General features: G+C 52.2%; 1 protein-coding gene across 1 annotated transcript in view; it reads left to right on the top strand.

The window, feature by feature from the left end:
- Positions 1-17,674, top strand: part of TNRC18 (trinucleotide repeat containing 18) — an 85,756-nt gene that overhangs the window by 58,267 nt on the left and 9,815 nt on the right. Inside the window, exons 19-24 of the mRNA XM_040455636.1 lie at positions 9,110-9,540; positions 13,736-13,891; positions 14,415-14,556; positions 16,280-16,397; positions 16,853-16,928; positions 17,019-17,127. Coding sequence (XP_040311570.1) covers positions 9,110-9,540; positions 13,736-13,891; positions 14,415-14,556; positions 16,280-16,397; positions 16,853-16,928; positions 17,019-17,127 — 1,032 coding nt within the window. The remainder of the gene's footprint in view (positions 1-9,109; positions 9,541-13,735; positions 13,892-14,414; positions 14,557-16,279; positions 16,398-16,852; positions 16,929-17,018; positions 17,128-17,674) is intronic.

The raw sequence follows: 17,674 nt of genomic DNA, 5'->3' as shown, positions 1-17,674 counted from the left end.
CTCGTTTACCAGTCTCTAACATAATTCCATCTTGGTCAGAAAGAGTATATAATTTCAATCTTTATTGTTTATTTATTTATCTTTTGAGAGAGAGAGAGCGCGCACGCGCGTGTGCGTGAGCACGAGCAAGGGAGGGGCAGAGAGAGAGGGAGACACAGAATCCGAAGCAGGCTCCAGGCTCTGAGCTGTCAGCACAGAGCCCGATGCAGGGCTTGAACTCACAAACTGTGAGATCATGACTTGAGCCAAAGTCGGAGGCCCAAGCAACTGAGCCACCCAGGCGCCCCTATAATTTCAATCTTTTAAAATTTGAGGATATATGGTATTTCCTAGTAAATGTACTGTGTGCACTTAAAGAATGTGATTCTGGCGTCATTATACACAGTGTTCTGTAAGTCATTCCGTTCTATCAGGCAAGTCAATGCGATTGAAAGTATTAAGATCTTGTGTGTCTTTACTAGTTGTCTAGTTTTATCAGTTGCTTACAGATACATATAAAACCTCTGGCTATGGATTGCAGGATTTTCTTTCTCCTTATAACTTAACTCTGGACGTTTGCTTCATGTATTTGAAGCTCTGTTATTGGGTGCATATGTACGTTTATGAGTTCCTGTTTTCCTCTTAAAGTGATCCTTTTATTATTACCAAGTGTTCTATCTCTTAATATATTTTGTTTTGAAATCCCTCTTACCTGATATTAAACTGTCACTACCTTTTTTTTTTTTTTTGAGAGAGAGAGCACACCCATGAGTGTGTGCAGAGGATGGGAGGGCAGAGGAAGAGGGGGAGAAAGAGGGAGAGTCTTAAGCAGGCTGCACGCCCATCGTGGACCCAGATGTGGGTGGGGCTTGGTTCTATCTCATGACCATGAGATCAAGACCTGAGCCGAAATCAAGAGTCGGATGCTTAACCTACTGAGCCACCCAGGCGCCCCACACTCCACCTTTGTTAATGCTTCCTATTTGCGTGGTATGTCTTTTTCCACTCATGTAGTCATTTTACCTTTGTCCTAATATGTAAAGTCTCTTTTAGACAGCTTATAGTTGGGTCCTTTTCAATCTGTTTTGTAATCTCTGTCTTTTCATTGGAGAGCTTAATTTTTTAACATCTAATGTAATTATTGACATCCTCAGGTTTGAATCTACCCTTAAATCACAACTTTGTGGAGCTATAATTCACATCACATAAAATTCATCCTTTATTTTTTTTTTTTATATATATTTTTTAACATTTATTTATTTTTGAGACAGAGAGACACAGAGCATGAACGGGGGAGGGGCAGAGAGAGAGGGAGACACAGAATCGGAAACAGGCTCCAGGCTCTGAGCCGTCAGCACAGAGCCCGACGCGGGGCTCGAACTCACGGACCGCGAGATCGTGACCTGAGCCGAAGTCGGACGCTCAACCGACTGTGCCACCCAGGCACCCCTAAAATTCATCCTTTAAAGTGTACGATTTGATGGTTTTTTTTGTATTCACAGAGCTGTGCAACCATTATCACTGTCTAATTTCAGAACATTTTTATCCCCCCGGCCCTGACAAGAAACCCCATACCTGTTCATATCACTCCCCCTATTCCCTGAACCACTATTCTCTGTCTTCTGTGGATTTCTCTATCCTGGACATTTCATATAAATGAAATCATACCACATGTGGCTTTTCGTATCTGGCTGCTTTCAGTTGTTGTAATTGTCTGAAGGTTCATCCATGGTATATGTCAGTACTTTTTTTTTTTTTTTTTTTTTTTTAGAGCAGTTTTAAGTTCGTCGCAAAATTGAGAGGAAGGTACAGAGATATCCTCTATACGTGCTATGCACCCCCCCACCCCCGCCGCACGCGCCGCCTCCCCGCCCCCCCCACCCCCGGCGTTCGGCACCAAAGTGGTGCATTTGTTACCATTGATGAACCTACACGGACCCATCACTGTCACCCAGAATTCATAGTTTACATTAGGATTCACTCCTGGTGTTGTACATTCTGTGGGTTTGGGCGAATGTGTAATGGTGTAAAAACACCATTAGAGTGTCATACACAGTAGTTTTACTGCCTAAAAATCCTCTGGATTCATCCCTCCCCTCCCCTCGCACCCTGGCCATCCCTGACACTCTTAATGTCTGCACAGTTTTGCCTTCTCTAGAATGTCACATACTGTGCACTTAAAGGTGTCTCCGTGTCTTTTCATGACTTGACAGCTTGTTTCGTTTTAGCTTTTACCTTTGAATAATATTCCATTGTCTGGACGGGCCACCGTTTACTTATTCATTCACCTGTTCAAGGACATCTTGGTGGCCTCCAGGGTTTGGCGCTTTTGACTAAAGCTGCTGTAATCATCTGTGTGTAGTTTTGTGTGTGTGGACGCAAGTTTTTAACCCCTTTGGGTAAATACCAAGGAGCGTGATTGCTGGATCGTATGGCAGGAGCACGTTCGGTTTTGTAAGACATTGCCAAAATGTCTTACAAAGTGCCTGTGCCGTTTTGCCTTCCCAGCAACGGTGAACAGGATTTGTCAACCCTTGCCAGCACTTAGCGTTAGTGTTTTGGATTTTGGACATTCCAATAGGTGTGTGGTGGTATTTTGTTGTTTTAATTTGCATTCCTAGTGACATGAGGCGGAACATCTTTTCGAATGCTTCTTTGCCATCTCTGTATCTTTGGTGACCTGTCTATTCCAATTTTTGACCCATTTTTTCAATCGGGGTCTTTTCTTAATGTTGAACTTGAAGAGTTCTCTATCTGTTTTGGAGAACGGACCTTTATCCGGTGTGTCTTTGGCAGATATTTTCTCCTAGTCTCTGGCTTGTCTTTTCATTCTCTTTATGGTGTCTTTCACAAACCGGAAATTTCTACTTTTAGGGAAGCCCAGCTTCCGTGGATTGTCCTTTGGGTGTCGCATCTGAAAACTCACTGCCAAACCCAGGGTCATCTGGATTTTTCTTACCTTTTCTTTTAGGGGTTTTTGAGTTTTGCATTTTACATTTAGTCCTGTGATCCACTTTGGGTTAATTTTTGTAAAGATGTTAGTTCTGTGTCTAGGTTCACTTTTTTGCATGTGGATCTCCAGTGGTTCCCATACCATCTGTTGAAAGAACGTCTTCTTTCTCCATTGTATTGCCTTTACTCCGTGTCAAAGATTATGCGATTAAATTTATGGGAGTCTGTTTTGGGGTTCTATTCTGTGCCATTGATCTGTTTGTTCTTTTGTCAGTATCTCGTTGGATTACTGTGGCTTTATACTGGGTCTCGCAGTCACGTACTGTCAGTCTTCATACTTTGTCCTTCTTCCAGATTGAGTTGGTCATTCTGGGTTTCTTGCCTCTCCATATAGACTTTGGCATTAGTATGTTGAGGTCCACTTCTGGGGGGGATTGTACCGAATCTATAGATCAAAATGGGAATTGGCATCTTGACAATATCAAGTCTTCCTACCCATGAACATGGAAAGTCTTCTTTGGTTTCTTTCATAAGAGTTTTGTGGTTTGCATCCCATAGCTCTTGTACATATTTTGTTAGATTTAACCTAGGTGTTTCATTTTGGGGAGTGCTAATGTAAACAGTATTGTGTTTTAAATTTCAAATTCCACTTGTTCATTGCTAGTATGTAGGAAAGTGATGGACTTTGGTATGTGAAGGTTGTAAAATGCAGCCTTGCTGTGATTGCTTATTAATTCCAGGCGATTTTTTGGGTTTATTCTTTCAGATTTTCTACACAGATACTCACTCATGGCATCTGTGAACAAAGATAGTTCTATTTCTTCTTTCCCAATCAATATACCTTTCTTTTTTTATTGCATTAACAAGGACTTCTATGATCTTGAAAAGGAGTGGTGAGAGGGGACAACCTTGCCTTGTTCCTGATCGTAGTGGAAAAGCCTCTATAGTTTCTTACCCATAAATATGATGCTAGTTGTAAGGTTTTTGTAGATGTTGAGGAAGTTCTCCTCTGTGCTTACTTTACTGAGAGTTTTTATGATGAATGCATGTTGAATTTTGTCACGTGCTTTTCCTGCTTCTGTTAATCTCATGAGACTTTTCTTTAGCCTGTGGATGTGATGGACTCCATTAATTGTTTTTGGTTTCTGAATGTTGAACAAGCCCTGCATACCTGGGATAAATCTCACTTGATTGTGGCGGATAATTTTTTTCATACATTGCTGGATTTGATTTGCTAATATTTTGTTGCTATTTCTCATTTATGTTTATGGGAGATATTGATGTGTAGTTTTCTTTGTCTGGCTTTGCTATTAGGATAATTCTGGCCTTGTAGAATGAGTTAGGAAGTATTCCTTCTGCCTCTGTCCTCTGGAAGAGATGGTAGAGAATTGGTATAATTTCTTCCTTAAAAGTTTCGTTGAATTCAACAGTGACCACATTCGGGCTTGGCATTTTCTGTTTTAGAAGGTCATTAATTGTTGATTCAACTCCTTTAATAGATAAAGACCCTTCATAAAGACCTGTTTCTTCTTATGTGACTTCAAACCTTTTTACGTCTATATAATACTCCCTTTTTATGAGTATACCACATTTTGTTTATCTACTCTTTTGTTTTTGTTTCTGTTTGGGGGCTATCGTGAATAATGCAGCTCTGAATACTTATGTACACGTTTTTGTGTGGACATGTTTTCAGTTCTGGCTACATTTTTTTTTCAATGTTTATTCATTTTTGAGAGGCGGGGGGAGAGGGAGGGTCAGAGAGAGAGGGGACACAGAACCCGAAGCAGGCTCCAGGCTCCGAGCTGTCAGCACAGGGCCCGCCCTGGGGCTCGAACTCACACACCGTGAGATCATGACCCGAGCTGAAGTCGGACGCTTAACCGACTGAGCCACCCAGGCGCCCCTGTTCTGGCTACAAATCTAAGGGTAAAATCACTGGGTTATTTGGTAACTTAACGTTTAACCTTTTGAGGACGTGCCAAACCGTTTTCGAAAGTGGTCTCACCATTTTATATTCCCACCAACAGCCTGTGAGAATTCCAGTTTCTTCACATCCCCCTTCTTGTCGTTACGTTGTTTTGTGGTTTTGATAGGCATTTCTCCCGATGACGGTGAGCAGCCTTTCATGTTGCTCAGCCGTCCGTATGTCTGGAGAGGTGCCCATTTAAATCCCTGTTTCTTTTTTTTTTTTTTTTTTTTAATTTTTTTTTTCAACGTTTATTTATTTTGGGGACAGAGGGAGACAGAGCATGAACGGGGGAGGGGCAGAGAGGGAGGGAGACACAGAATCGGAAACAGGCTCCAGGCTCCGAGCCATCAGCGCAGAGCCCGACGCGGGGCTCGAACTCACGGACCGCGAGATCGTGACCTGGCTGAAGTCGGACGCTTAACCAACTGCGCCACCCAGGCGCCCCTAAATCCCTGTTTCTTAATTGGGTTGTCATTTTGTTGTTACGAGCTCTTTGCACATTCTGGCTGTAACTCTGACTGTGCTTCGCAAGTGTTTTCTCCCATTCTGTAAGTTGTCTGTTTATTCTCTTGGGTTGTTTGAAATAACGGTTTCCAATTGGCACGAAGTCCAGAGAGATCACTTGCACTTCGGGCGTTTATGCAAACAAGTATTGCCTAACCCAAGGTCACAGAGATTTAGTCCTGTTTTCACTGAAGAGTTTTATGGTTTGTGACTTATATTTAGGTCTGTGATCCATTTTGAGTTGATTTTTTGTGTATGGAGTGATGGAGGGGCCTTTGCATGTGAAGATCCATTTGGCCCAGTATCCTATGTGTTGAGAAGTCCGTTCTTTTCCCACTGAACACTCTTGGTGCCCTTGTGAAAAATCAGCGGAAACTAAATATGAAGGATTATTTCTGGACCCTCAGTTCTAGTCCATTGATCTCTATGTCTGTTCTTAGCCCAGTAGCATCCTGTCTTGATTACTGGAGGAATTATTGTAGGAAGCTTTGAAATTGGGAAGTAGGAGCCCTCCATATTTGTTCTCCTTTTTCAGGATTGCCTTGGTGCCTCAGAGTCCTTTGCATTCCATAGGGATTTTGGGATTAGCTTGTGAATTGCTGCAAAAAAGCCACCTGGGATTCTGGTTAGGAATGGTGCTAAATCGGGGAGTGTTGGCATCTTGACAATGGAAGTGTTTTAATCCAGGAACATGGGATGTCTTTCCACTTATTTGTGTCTTTAATTTTTGTCAACAACATTTCATAATTTTCACTGTACAACTCTAGGACTCCTTTTGTTAAACTTAGTTTTAAGTATGTGTTTTTCTGATGCTATTGTAAATGGATTCTTTTCATTTTTGGAGTGTTCACTGCCAGTGTATAGAAATGCCAGTGGTTTTTGTATATTGATTTTGTATCCTGTGACCTCGCTGAACTCATTTGTTCGTCCTAATAGGTTTTTAGTAGATTCCTTAGTGTTTTCTATAGTACAGGATCATGTCATCTGCAGATAGAGCGGCGGATGGGTATACCTTTTCTTTCTTTTTGTAGCCTAATTGCCTTGGCTACAATATTCTGTACAAAGTTGAACGGAAGTGGCAAGAACAGGTATCTTTGTCTTCTGATCATAGGGGTTGATAATATTCACTCTGCCACCATTAGGTATGATGTTACTGGTGGCTTTTTTATGGCTGTCTCTGTCAGGTGGAAGGAATTTCCTTCTTTTCCCAGTTTGAGTGATTTTATCACGAAAGGTTGTTAGGTTTGGTCAGTTACTTCTTCTGCGTCTATGGAGGTATTCCTGTGGTTTTTGTCCTTTATCACAGTATATTTCACTGATTTATTTTTTTATTTTTTTATTTATTTTTTATTATTTTTTTTTTCATTTTTTTTTTTAACGTTTTATTTATTTTTGAGACAGAGACAGAGCATGAACGGGGGAGGGGCAGAGAGAGAGGGAGACACAGAATCGGAAGCAGGCTCCAGGCTCTGAGCCGTCAGCCCAGAGCCCGACGCGGGGCTCGAACTCACGGACCGCGAGATCGTGACCTGAGCTGAAGTCGGCCGCTTAACCGACTGAGCCACCCAGGCGCCCCTGTTACACTGATTTTTAAAAAATATTTATTTATTTTTGAGAGAGCGAGAGGGTGAGTGAGCAGGGGAGGGGACAGAGAGATAGAGGGAGAGACAGATTCCCAAGCAGGCTTCACACTGTCAGCACAGAGCTGGTCATGGGGCTTGAACCTGTGAACCGTGAGAGCATGACGTGAGCCGTAACCAAGCGTCAAACGCTCAACTGACTGAGCCACCCAGGCACCCTCACGTTAATTTTCTTACACGTCGAACCAACCTTGTCTTCCTGGAATAAATCCCCCTTGGTCATAGCGTATAATCTTCTGTACCTATTTCTGGATTATGCTCATGTATGTTTGTGAATTGTTATATCTTCCCAGTGAGTTGACCATTTATTATGTAAATAATATCCTTTGCCTCTAGTAACAAGTTTTGTCTTAAGGAAGGTCAGTTTTGTCTGATGTTTATATTTATGCTTATTCAGCTCTTTTTGGTTAGTGTTTGGATGGGTTATCTTTTCCATCCTTTGACTTGCAATCTCTTTGGGTCTCACCCTTATGTTTTATATTTTTTGTGCTTTTTGTTGTCTGTTCCTCCTTTGTTACCGTATTTCTTGGGGGCGGAGGCAGGAGCACAGGACACTGGGTGGGCATCACAGACACGGACTCTGCTCCCTGCGGCGGCCCTGTGGGCGGTGAGGGCTCGGCACGTCCTCCCCTTTCTCTGGGCTTCCTGCGTGTCCCCACTCGAGGACAGGCCTGTCCCCTCACAGAGCCCGTTTCCTGTGTCCCAGGCACCATTCATGCTGCTCCACTGGCCTCATAAGTATTTGTCCCCCCGGCCGACCTTACTCCACACTTGAAAGTGTCCGCTGCCCGTCGCTGCTCTGTCCATTTTCTGGCCCTGCTCCCTATGCGGCTCACCTGTAGCCGTTTCGCTGCCTGGGGGTTCCCTTCCGGCTTTCTGCAGGGGGCTGTCATCAGGTGGGTCAACCCGGCAGCAGAACCCCAGCCTTTTATGGCCTGCACCCTGATCATCAGCCATGAGAGCCCCCAGCTGCCTCCCTGTGCGGTGGGAAGTCCGTTAACAAAAGCTTAATTAATGGGATCATTAAGCTTTGCAAGTGGGTCCCTCCCACGGAGTGTGCCCCCTCCCAGCCTGGCTGCATCTGTTGGGCGATGGGACCTGGCCTCCTCGAGGCCTTGTGGGCAGGCTGTTGGCTTCCCAGGGGTCATCAGGCCTGCGGTAGTAAAACTGGGGATCTGCTTCCGGGGCACAGGGCGGGACCGGATAGACAGACATGGATGGGAGCCCCCTCCGGTGGGGTGTGTGCCTGCGGTGATGGAGGTGTGGACAGAGGATCTTCCCGGGTGCTCAGTGTGTCTTCTCCGCTAGGAGGCCGTGGATTTCCAGGTCGAGGTCAGGGGAGAAATGGTGCCCCAGGTAGAGGGACCAGCAGCAGCAAAGGCCTGGAGGTTGGAAGGGACAGAGCACAGCGGGGTGTTGGGGAGAGGGTCTGTGTTCAGGGAGCCCAGGGGCTCCAGAGTTGGGATCAAGGCTGGCCTCGTGTCTGCCGGAAGGGAGAGCCTCGGCTGACAGGAGGCAGCTGGGCCCCAGGGCTTTGAGTTTGGTGAGGCCTGCCCTCTAGAAGAGGAGCGGGTGCCAGGGACCTTCCAGCTCTTGAGAAGAGGCACCAGGAAGTAGAGGAGAGGCCCCACCCGGCTTGGGGATTTCACACGGGCTTTCCGCATGCCTCCCGTGGACCTGCTGCCCCTGCGGGGCCTCGGGCCCTCCCCAGCCTGCCCTGGCTTCTGGGATTCCCACCGGGCATGCAGGAGGCAGTGGGGAAGCTGATGGGGGCCCCGGGCAGGGATTGTCACATTCCCAGGGAGTTGAGTCTGGGCAGCCAAGGGGGGTTTGGGACAGCAGCGGGGCCAGCAGGACCTGCCACTCACAGGTGTGTGGCAGGTGAGTCTTCCTTCTCTGGGCCCCTGTTCCTCTCCTGGATACAAGAAGCCTCCCGTGGGCAGCGAGGTGCCCTGGAGGAAGGGTGGGACGGTGGCCTTCTGCTGGTGGCCAGGGCATCTGGGTGGGTGGGAAGCAAGGGTCCCGGGAGCCCCCGTCCACAGCCCCTGCCCTTGTCCTCATCCAGGCACGGAGTTTGAGTACACGGACTCGGAGAGTGAGGTCAAGGTGCGGAAGCGGTCGCCTGCCGGGCTGCTGCGGCCCAAGAAGGGACTGGGGGAGCCGGGCCCCTCCCTGGCCGCGCCCGCACCCAGCACCCGGGGCCCCGGCCCCGCGGGCCCCGACAAGGCCAAGCTGGCGGCGGAGAAAGGGCGCAAGGCCCGCAGGCTACGGGGCGCCAAGGAGCCTGGCTTCGAGGCGGGGCCTGAGGCCAGCGACGACGACCTGTGGACAAGGCGGCGCAGCGAGCGCATCTTCCTGCACGACGCCTCGGCCGCGGCTCCGGCGCCCAGCAGCGCGGCCCCCGCGGCCACCAAGCCCAGCCGCTGCGGCAAGGGTGGCCCGCTGAGCCCTCGGAAGGACACCGGCCGCGCCAAGGACAGGAAGGACCCCAGAAAGGTAGGGCCCTCAGTGCGGGGGGGTGGGAGCAGCGGGAGGCGGCCCCGAAGGCGGGCCTGACTCCTCCCAGCCACGGGCCCCTGGAGCCCTGCCGGCAGCGCGCGTTCAGACCCGGCCTCAGAGCAGCTCTTACTTCCCGTCTCAGGCGCATTCCTCACGTGCGAGTGAGGTGCAGGGACCCCTGAGTGCAGTTATCAAAACACCGGACACCTCCATTTGTTTGTTTTTTTTTTAACGTTTATTTTTTGGGAGGACACAAGTGACAAGCAGGGGAGGGGCAGAGAGAGAGGAACGGAGGATCTGAAGCTGGCTCTGCGCTTACAGGCTGACCTCAGCGAGCCTGATGCAGGGCTCGAACCCATGAACCTTGAGATCATGACCAAGCCAAAGTCGGCCACTCAACTGACTGAGCCACCCAGGCGCCCCTTAAATTTTTAAATGTTTATTTATTTTTGAGAGAGAGAGAGACAGAGTGGGAGCAGAGGAGGGGCAGGAGAGAAGGAGACACAGAATAGGAAACAAGCTCTGAGTCAGCACAGAGCCTGACGCAAGGCTCGAACTCACGAACCATGAGATCGTGACCTGAGCCAAAGCTGGACGCTCAACTGACCGAGACACCCAGGCGCCCCTATACGGTTTTGAGAGAGAGCATGAGCACAGGTTGGGGAGGGGTAGAGAGAGGAGAAAGAATCCCAAGCAGGCTCCGTGCTATCAGCATGGACCCTGATACGGAGCTTAATCCCATGATCCATGAGATCATGACCTGAGCCTTAGTTGGATACTTAACCGACTGAGCCACCCAGGCACCCCTAAAATGCTTGCTTTCTGAGAACCGTAGGACAGTCAGACCCTTCTTGCACTGGCTGCTAGGAAGCCACCCCCTTTGGTTGGTTGCATTCAGACCTCCCCATCCCTGTCCCTGTCCCCGATGGAGGAGGATCTCTCAAATACTGGTGATGTTCTATGTAGGAAGTCGAGAAGAGGGATGAGGCTTGGCACTGATTTCCCGGTGACGGGGCTGGTGGTGAGAAGTGGCTGTCTTCCGGTGTCGTCCACGGTGATTGGTGCCCACCTGTCTGCCCACAGCTGAAGCCCTCTCAGGTTTCTCCGGGCCTCGGAGGGAAGGTGCTGGAATAGTGTGTACTGCTCATGGTGATCACACCAGGTGGTCTGAGGCAGGGCCCAGGCCAGGTCCCACCCCTTGAGCACCTCTGCTTCTTCGACTGGCGAAGGACAACTCCTTTTCTCCACTCACGACACTTCTGGCCCCGACTCCCCGGGCTTGGCACAGACCCCACAGGCAGAGGGCCCGGCCCCCACTCTGTGCGCCAGTTCCAAGTTCAGGGTGTCACCTGTGCTTCTGGTGGACGCACCAGCTGTGTACTGGGGGTTCCCAGGACCCGCTTCTCAGGGTTAACTCGCCAGGGGGCCTCCCAGAACCCCTGGGAGGCACTTCACTTACTATTACTGTTTACTAGAAAGGATACGGTTCAGCAACAGCCGGATAGAATACATGCCCAGGGCAAGGGATGGGGCAAGGGTGTGGGTGTCCGTGCCGTTTCCCGGTGCGCCGCCTCTCCAGCACCGTCACCGACCTGGAAGCTCCCCAAAACCCCGTCGTTCAGGGTTTTATGGAGGCTTCGTCACGTTGGCAGGATCGGTTATTAACTCCATCTCTGGACCCTCTCCCTGCCCCGGAGGATGGGGGACATTGGAACTCAGAGTTCCTGGCTTCTCCTGGCTTGGTGTTTCTCGTGAGCCGCCCCCGTTCCGAGGCCAGCTAGGGACTTACCCACAGTCGCCTCATTAGGACAAAAGACTCTCCTGTGATCCAGGAAATTCCAAGGGGTTCAGGAGCTCTTTGTCAGGAACCAGGGGCAGAGACCAAGTAGATATTTCTTACTGTGTCCCAACAGAGTGCTCACAAAACCCTGCGAGGTAGGTTACTCATGTTAACTGCACAGGTGGCCTTGTAACTTGCCCAAGGTCACGGCAGCTACTGAGCGTCCCAGCTAAGCTCTGAACACCCGCCCCGGGCCAGGCTGCCCCCTGGGCCCTTTGCCAAGATATGGTACCTTCTGCTGGGGAGAAGATCGGGGGCTCACCCAATCCCAGCCTTCTGATGACACAGTAAGAGACTAGAACAGGAGAGACTAATTGTCAACAAAAGAAATCAGATGCCAGTGAAGTCACCACAGGAGCAACCACTGTTCATAGTGTTTTGAGACCCGCTTTTGTATCCTGCTTTTTTAGACTTGGATATTCCCACTTGCCATCAGCCTTATTTTACTTTTTTTTTAAATCAATATTTCTAAATGGCTGAATAACATCCCTCCAACTGCACCCACCCCTTGGTTTTCATTCTCCGCTGCCATCAACCATGCGGTGATTGGGTTGAGGATGGTATTTTTCTGCCATAATGACCATGGCAGTGACCATGTCTGTTCTGGGTACAGGGCTTGTTGGAGTTCTTTTCTTACTCGAATAATAATAATAAGTTTCCCAGAAAAGGGCTCTCTCATCAGTGGGAAAGAAAGAGGTCTCAGTGATACCTGATGATAACACTGCCTTGGAAGATACAGAAAAGGAAGCAAATACAAGTCCACTCAGAACTTTGCTTGCTGTCCTCTGCTGGCCCCATGTGCACAGCTGCGAAGGTAGAGGCCATTCAGTGAGCTGTCCGTTTTCAGCAGGTGTTTGTGGAGAAAGGTGGTTCCTTCGACCCCCTGGATGCCTTCCGATTTCAGAAATGTGAACTGGATTAAGGCATGATGCATCAGAAACAAGAAAATATATATGTATTTCCCTCTCCCAAATGGGGATCCAGACTGAATACCTTCTATCCCTGTAACATTGTCTGTTTTGACCCTTATAATGCTGTTGGCTGTGAATGTCACTTGTCTGATAGGAAGTTGTGACTTCCGCTGTGGTCTTGGTAACATTTGTCCAGTGGTTTGTTTTTTTTTTTATTTATTTATTAATTTCCCACATCCTCTGGTCCTTTGACTTGGTTGTTTTGTTTCAGGAATGTGTCTTTTAAAAAGCATAAAGTTACCCCTTGCCCCCTGCCGCCCACCTCTCCTGGGTCACGGAGATTATAGTCTGAGCTTCCTTCTGGCGCCAAGTATCCCCACTTTGTTGTCCTGGCCACGGCGCCCCCTGCCTCTTCCTGGAGCAGGACTCTCAGACGCTGTAGCAAAGCTTGTAACTGTATCTGTAGATGCCCCAGTGTTTCCCTGACAGGCCGCAGGACAGACAGGTTGTTTCCAGTGCTTTGCTCTGATAAACGAAGCCATGCCCGTGGGGTTGGGCTGGTTTCGAGGCTGCGGGGACGAGTAGCGGTCCCTTCACCCCACCGTGGGGGGCGGGGCTGAGTGCAGAGAATCCGCGGAGCCTCCACCCGGCCCTGTGGTGGGGGCAGGGAGCAGCGAGGCTGGGGTGGGCGTGGCTGAATGCGGACCAATACGCAGCGAGCGGCCCCTTGCCCCTTACCACCTGGGGGCGGGGCTTGGAGCTGGGGTGGGCGTGGCTGAGCTCAGAGTTACTCAGGCACGCCCCAAGTGACCCGCCGCAGCCGAAAGGGTCTTCGTCCTTCTTTCAGGAACGTGCCTGTGGGACCACCCGGCACCATCCTGGTTTTTTGTGGCTTCATTTGGAAGCGTGTTAAAATGGAGGCAGCCGATGCATCCATCACCGGGTTGTGGGAGGGCGGTTGAATGAATGGCGCCCCCTCCCACAGCTGCACATTGAGCAGCTGTTAAAAACAAAGCTAAGCAGCCTCTATATCAGACATATTTGGGAGGGAAAGTTGCAAAGCAGGACATTTGGCAAATTCCCATTTGTGTTAAAAAAAAAAATACCGCTTGTGCACAAATGTATCTTCATAGCCTGTGTATTTACTCCGTTGTATGTGCTTTTGGAAAGCTCTGGAAGGGTACACCACACAGCCTCTAGTGACTCTAGTTAGCGCTGTGCACTTGACAGGATTCATTGGAGAGGAAGTTGCACCTATATGCACTTTGGTGATTTTTTTTTTTTTTTTTTACAATAAGCAACATATAGTAATAATGAAGCAGTTAAGATGATGAAAAGATGAAAAACAAACGTACTTGGGGGAGGGGAGGGAAGGGGTTTCGTTCCTTTCCGGGATGGCGAGGACGGCCTGTGACTGCACCTCTGTTGCTTCCTCCCCCAGAAGAAGAAGGGGAAGGAGGCCAGCTCAGGAGGGGCGGCGCTGCCCCCGCCCCGTGTTCCCGCCCTGCCCCCAGAGGCCCGGGCCCCCCACACCAGCTCCCCGGCCACTGCCAAGAGGAGCAAGGCCAAGGCCAAAGGGAAGGAGGTGAAAAAGGAGGTGAGGCTCGCGGTGCCCCAGGAGCCAGGTCCTCATAGGTCCCTCCCAGATGGGGCATGCTGGGCGTGCCCACCCCCCACACCACCTTGTCCCCAGCAGGCTTTTTTTTTAATGTTTATTTTTGAGAGAGAGAAACAGAGCATGAGAGGGGGAGGGGCAGAGAGAGGGGAGACAATCCGAAGCAGGCTCCAGGCTCTGAGCTGTGAGCACAGAGCCCCATGCGGGATTAGAAACCACAAGCCATGATCATGACCTGAGGCGAAGTTGGACATGCAAGTGACTGAGACCCCAGGCTCCCCCGCCCCCCAACTGTGTGTCCGGAAGTGTTGCCTCAGCCCACGCAGGCCCTGGCCACTCGGGTTGCTTGCCGATCTCACGGACACCACCCCCTCGGCCCTGTACCACTCACGTGGCAGATGCCCCTGCAGCCTGACCGAGACTCCGGGGTTTCCAGGGAGGGTCCTAAGCAGCGGGACTTGCACGGCGTGCCCCGAGCCGTGGGTCTGCTGTGCTCTGTCCCCAGAACCGGGGGAAGGGGGGAGCCGTGAGCAAGCTGATGGAGAGCATGGCTGCAGAGGAGGACTTTGAGCCCAATCAGGACTCGAGCTTCTCTGAGGATGAGCACCTGCCACGTGGTGGGGCTGCGGAGCGGCCACTGACTCCAGGTAAGTGCCCTCGATGCCCTGTCGGCTCAGGCCCAGAGCGTGTGTGTGTGGGGGGGGTGGCTGGAGGTCCCCCTGGGGAAGCAGTGGGCAGGGGCTGAGCTACCCCAGGGAGTGGGCATGTGCAGGGGCCCTGAGGTTGGGTGGGGGCATGGTATCTGTGGTAAACCGAGAGAGGCCGGCTTGGCTCTGGTTTAGTAAGCTGGGTGGCGGAGGAGGGAGAGGCAGACGGCCCCATCTCTGGGCTGTGGTCACAGTTTGCCCTAATGAAAATAAGAAGCCGTCCGCGGCTGGAAGTAGATGAGGACAGTCGGACTGGTTTTGGAAAGTGCTTTCTGACTGCTTTGTATAGAATGACTTGGGGGTGGCCCTGAGGGGGACAGGAGTCCAGGTAGGGAGGCCCTTGTGGGGATCCGGTGAGCGATGGTGGCAGGGGCAGCACGGAGGGATATGGGGTGGGTTTGAGCACGTCGCGAGGGAGAGGGGGGCTGTGTGAGCAGACCAGAACGAGTGAGTATGGGTGGTGGTGGGGTGGGCGTGTAAGGGGAGCAGGGAGAGATCACATGCCACACTTTGCTGGCTGGAGTCTGGGGTGCCTGGAGAACATCCGGGTAAATGACATACACCTGGCACCTGGACCCAGGGGTGTGGAGCTCTGAGGAGAGACTGAGGATGTGAATTGGGTGGGGCGGGTGTGGAACAAGAGGATGTGCAGAGCTGGGGAACTTAATCACCTGATTGGGAGCGTATCAGTCAGCTGTTGCCGTGTAACAAAGAGTTACCCAGTGGTAGCTGGTAGTAGGTATCCATTATGGGTCTCAGTGGTCTGTAAGGCAGCCGGGCTGACCTCGCCTGGGCTTGTTGCCACAGCAGCAGGACAGCTGGAGGTCCACAGACGCAGGGTCAGCTCCACTCCGGGGCCGTTCACCCCCTGGGCCTGTGGGTGAGCCGGGGCGTGCTTTTCCTGGGGCCGTACTGCCAGAGGCTCACGACGGAAAGTGGGAGCTGACCAGACCTCCGGAGGCCTAGATTCAGAATCAGTATTTGATCACTCCCACCCTTGTGCCATTGGCCGGAGGAAGTCTCACGGCCACACTCGGCGACAAGGGGTGGGTGTCCACTCTGCCCATGGTGAGGCTGTGGCAGGGGTGGGTGTGCGTGCAGGCAGGAATGAAGAAACAGGCGGGCCAGCCAGCGAGCCGTGTGGGTCATGACAGGGTGGGGCCGGATTCAAGGTCTCACAGGGCAGGAGGAGGGAGCCCTGGAATCCAGAGCAGTGTGGTCAGTGTGGAAAAGGAAAATGGGGAATATCTGGTGTGGGGGTTCCGGAGGGGGTGGCCTCTAAGCCGGGGGGGAGAGGCAGCTTTCAGCTGAGGACAGGTGAGGAACGCGGAGAGCGTGGCCTGGAAGTTTGGCCAAGGCGGGGATTGGTTTCCACCACGACACAGAGCATTCCAGGAAGAGAAAACAACAGTGGAAAGTCCTGGAGGTCTGGTGGGAGAGGCAGCGGTGGACGGGCTGGCGACCTGGGGCCTCATGCCCAGGCGCCAAGGGTGGTGGTCTTTGGGTGGAGGAGGGGTGGCTCGTGTAGGAGATCACACTTGGTTCACACCTGCCTGGGATCTCTGCAAGGGCCTGGGCCAGGAGGGGAGGGGCTGCGCACGGAAGGAGGGTCTCTCGGCTGCCCCCTGGCTCCAGCCCTGCCTCCCTGCGTGTCCCCCTGCAGCCCCGCGCTCCTGCGTCATCGACAAGGACGAGCTGAAAGACGGCTTGCGTGTGCTTATCCCCATGGATGATAAGCTGCTGTATGCCGGGCACGTGCAGACGGTGCACTCCCCAGACATGTGAGTGGGGGCCTGGGCGGGGGTGGCACCGGCCTCAGAGCCTGCAGACCCTCCCCCAGTCCAGGGTCCAGGGGGCCTTGCTGGGCCTCTATGGGCGGGTTGCTTTGCTCCTCTGAGCTGCGACTGCTTCTCCCTAGAACCAGATGCACGGTGCCCGGGAGGGCGGTGCCTGCTGAGGGAGGCCCCCCCCCAGTGGGCGTGGCCAGCCGGTCTGTGCTGGCCTCTCTCGGATCTGAACCCCCCTAGCTGTACAGATGAGGAAACCGAGGCCCAGAAGGGGAGAGCCTCGCCCCAGGTTCAGACCGCACGCCAGCAGCTCCCCAGGCTCTGACATGCCATCGAGCGGTCTGGGAGGCAGAGCTGGCGCCGCTGGGGCCGGTGGTCGAGGTGCAGGGTTCCTCCGGGAGGGGCCGCCGTCTCCGTCACCTCACACCGCGCCTGCCGTGGCCTTGCAGATACCGTGTGGTGGTGGAGGGCGAGCGTGGGAACCGGCCCCACATCTACTGTCTGGAGCAGCTGCTGCAGGAGGCGGTGAGGGGGGCCGGGGGGGGGGGGCCGCCGGGCGGTCGGGGGCCGGGCTGTTCCCGGTCACCCCTGGCACTCAATCCTTCACCCTCGCAGATCAACGACGTGAGGCCGGCCTCCACGCGCTTCTTGCCACAAGGGACCAGGATCGCAGCCTACTGGAGCCAGCAGTACCGCTGCCTCTACCCAGGCACCGTGGTCCGAGGTGAGGCATCCTCGGCAACCCCCCCCCCCCCCCCATCCTCCCCCTCATTCCCCCACTTCCTCGCGTGGCTTCCGGCAGGGCCGGCCCGGCGCTCAGGCCCTCGGTCCGCTCTCGGCTGCGCCGGCTTCACACCCAGCTCCTCGGGGACGGTGCTGCCCCAGATTGACAGATCCTGCCGTCGGGGGAATTGCTCTCATTTCCCGTATGGGGACACGTGGGACGGGGCCCCCGGAACTGGCTTGGGTCACGTGGATTTCGGCGGCGGCTGTGAGTCTCGTCCTTGAGCCTGGGTCACGTGCTCGTTGCCGACACCAGCAAGTGAGGTTGGCTTTCTGATTCCACTTGTGACCCGGGAGAGGAGACGGTGGCCACCCCGGGAAGACCGGGGTGTTGTTAGCCGAGTAAGAGATGGGAAGCAAGGCTGACGTAAATAACAGGTGCCCCAGAAGCTGCAGGTGTTGGACAGAAACCACAGATCCTCACACGGTGCAAAACTGACGTTTCCAGGAGCTGAGCTCTGGATGTTCGTTCTTCAGACCAACAGCCA

This window comes from Herpailurus yagouaroundi, unplaced genomic scaffold, assembly GCF_014898765.1.
Source record: "Herpailurus yagouaroundi ecotype Mexico unplaced genomic scaffold, PumYag 216, whole genome shotgun sequence".
Classification (NCBI taxonomy): Eukaryota; Metazoa; Chordata; class Mammalia; order Carnivora; family Felidae; genus Herpailurus; species Herpailurus yagouaroundi.
This window is presented reverse-complemented; position numbering and strand designations above follow the sequence as displayed.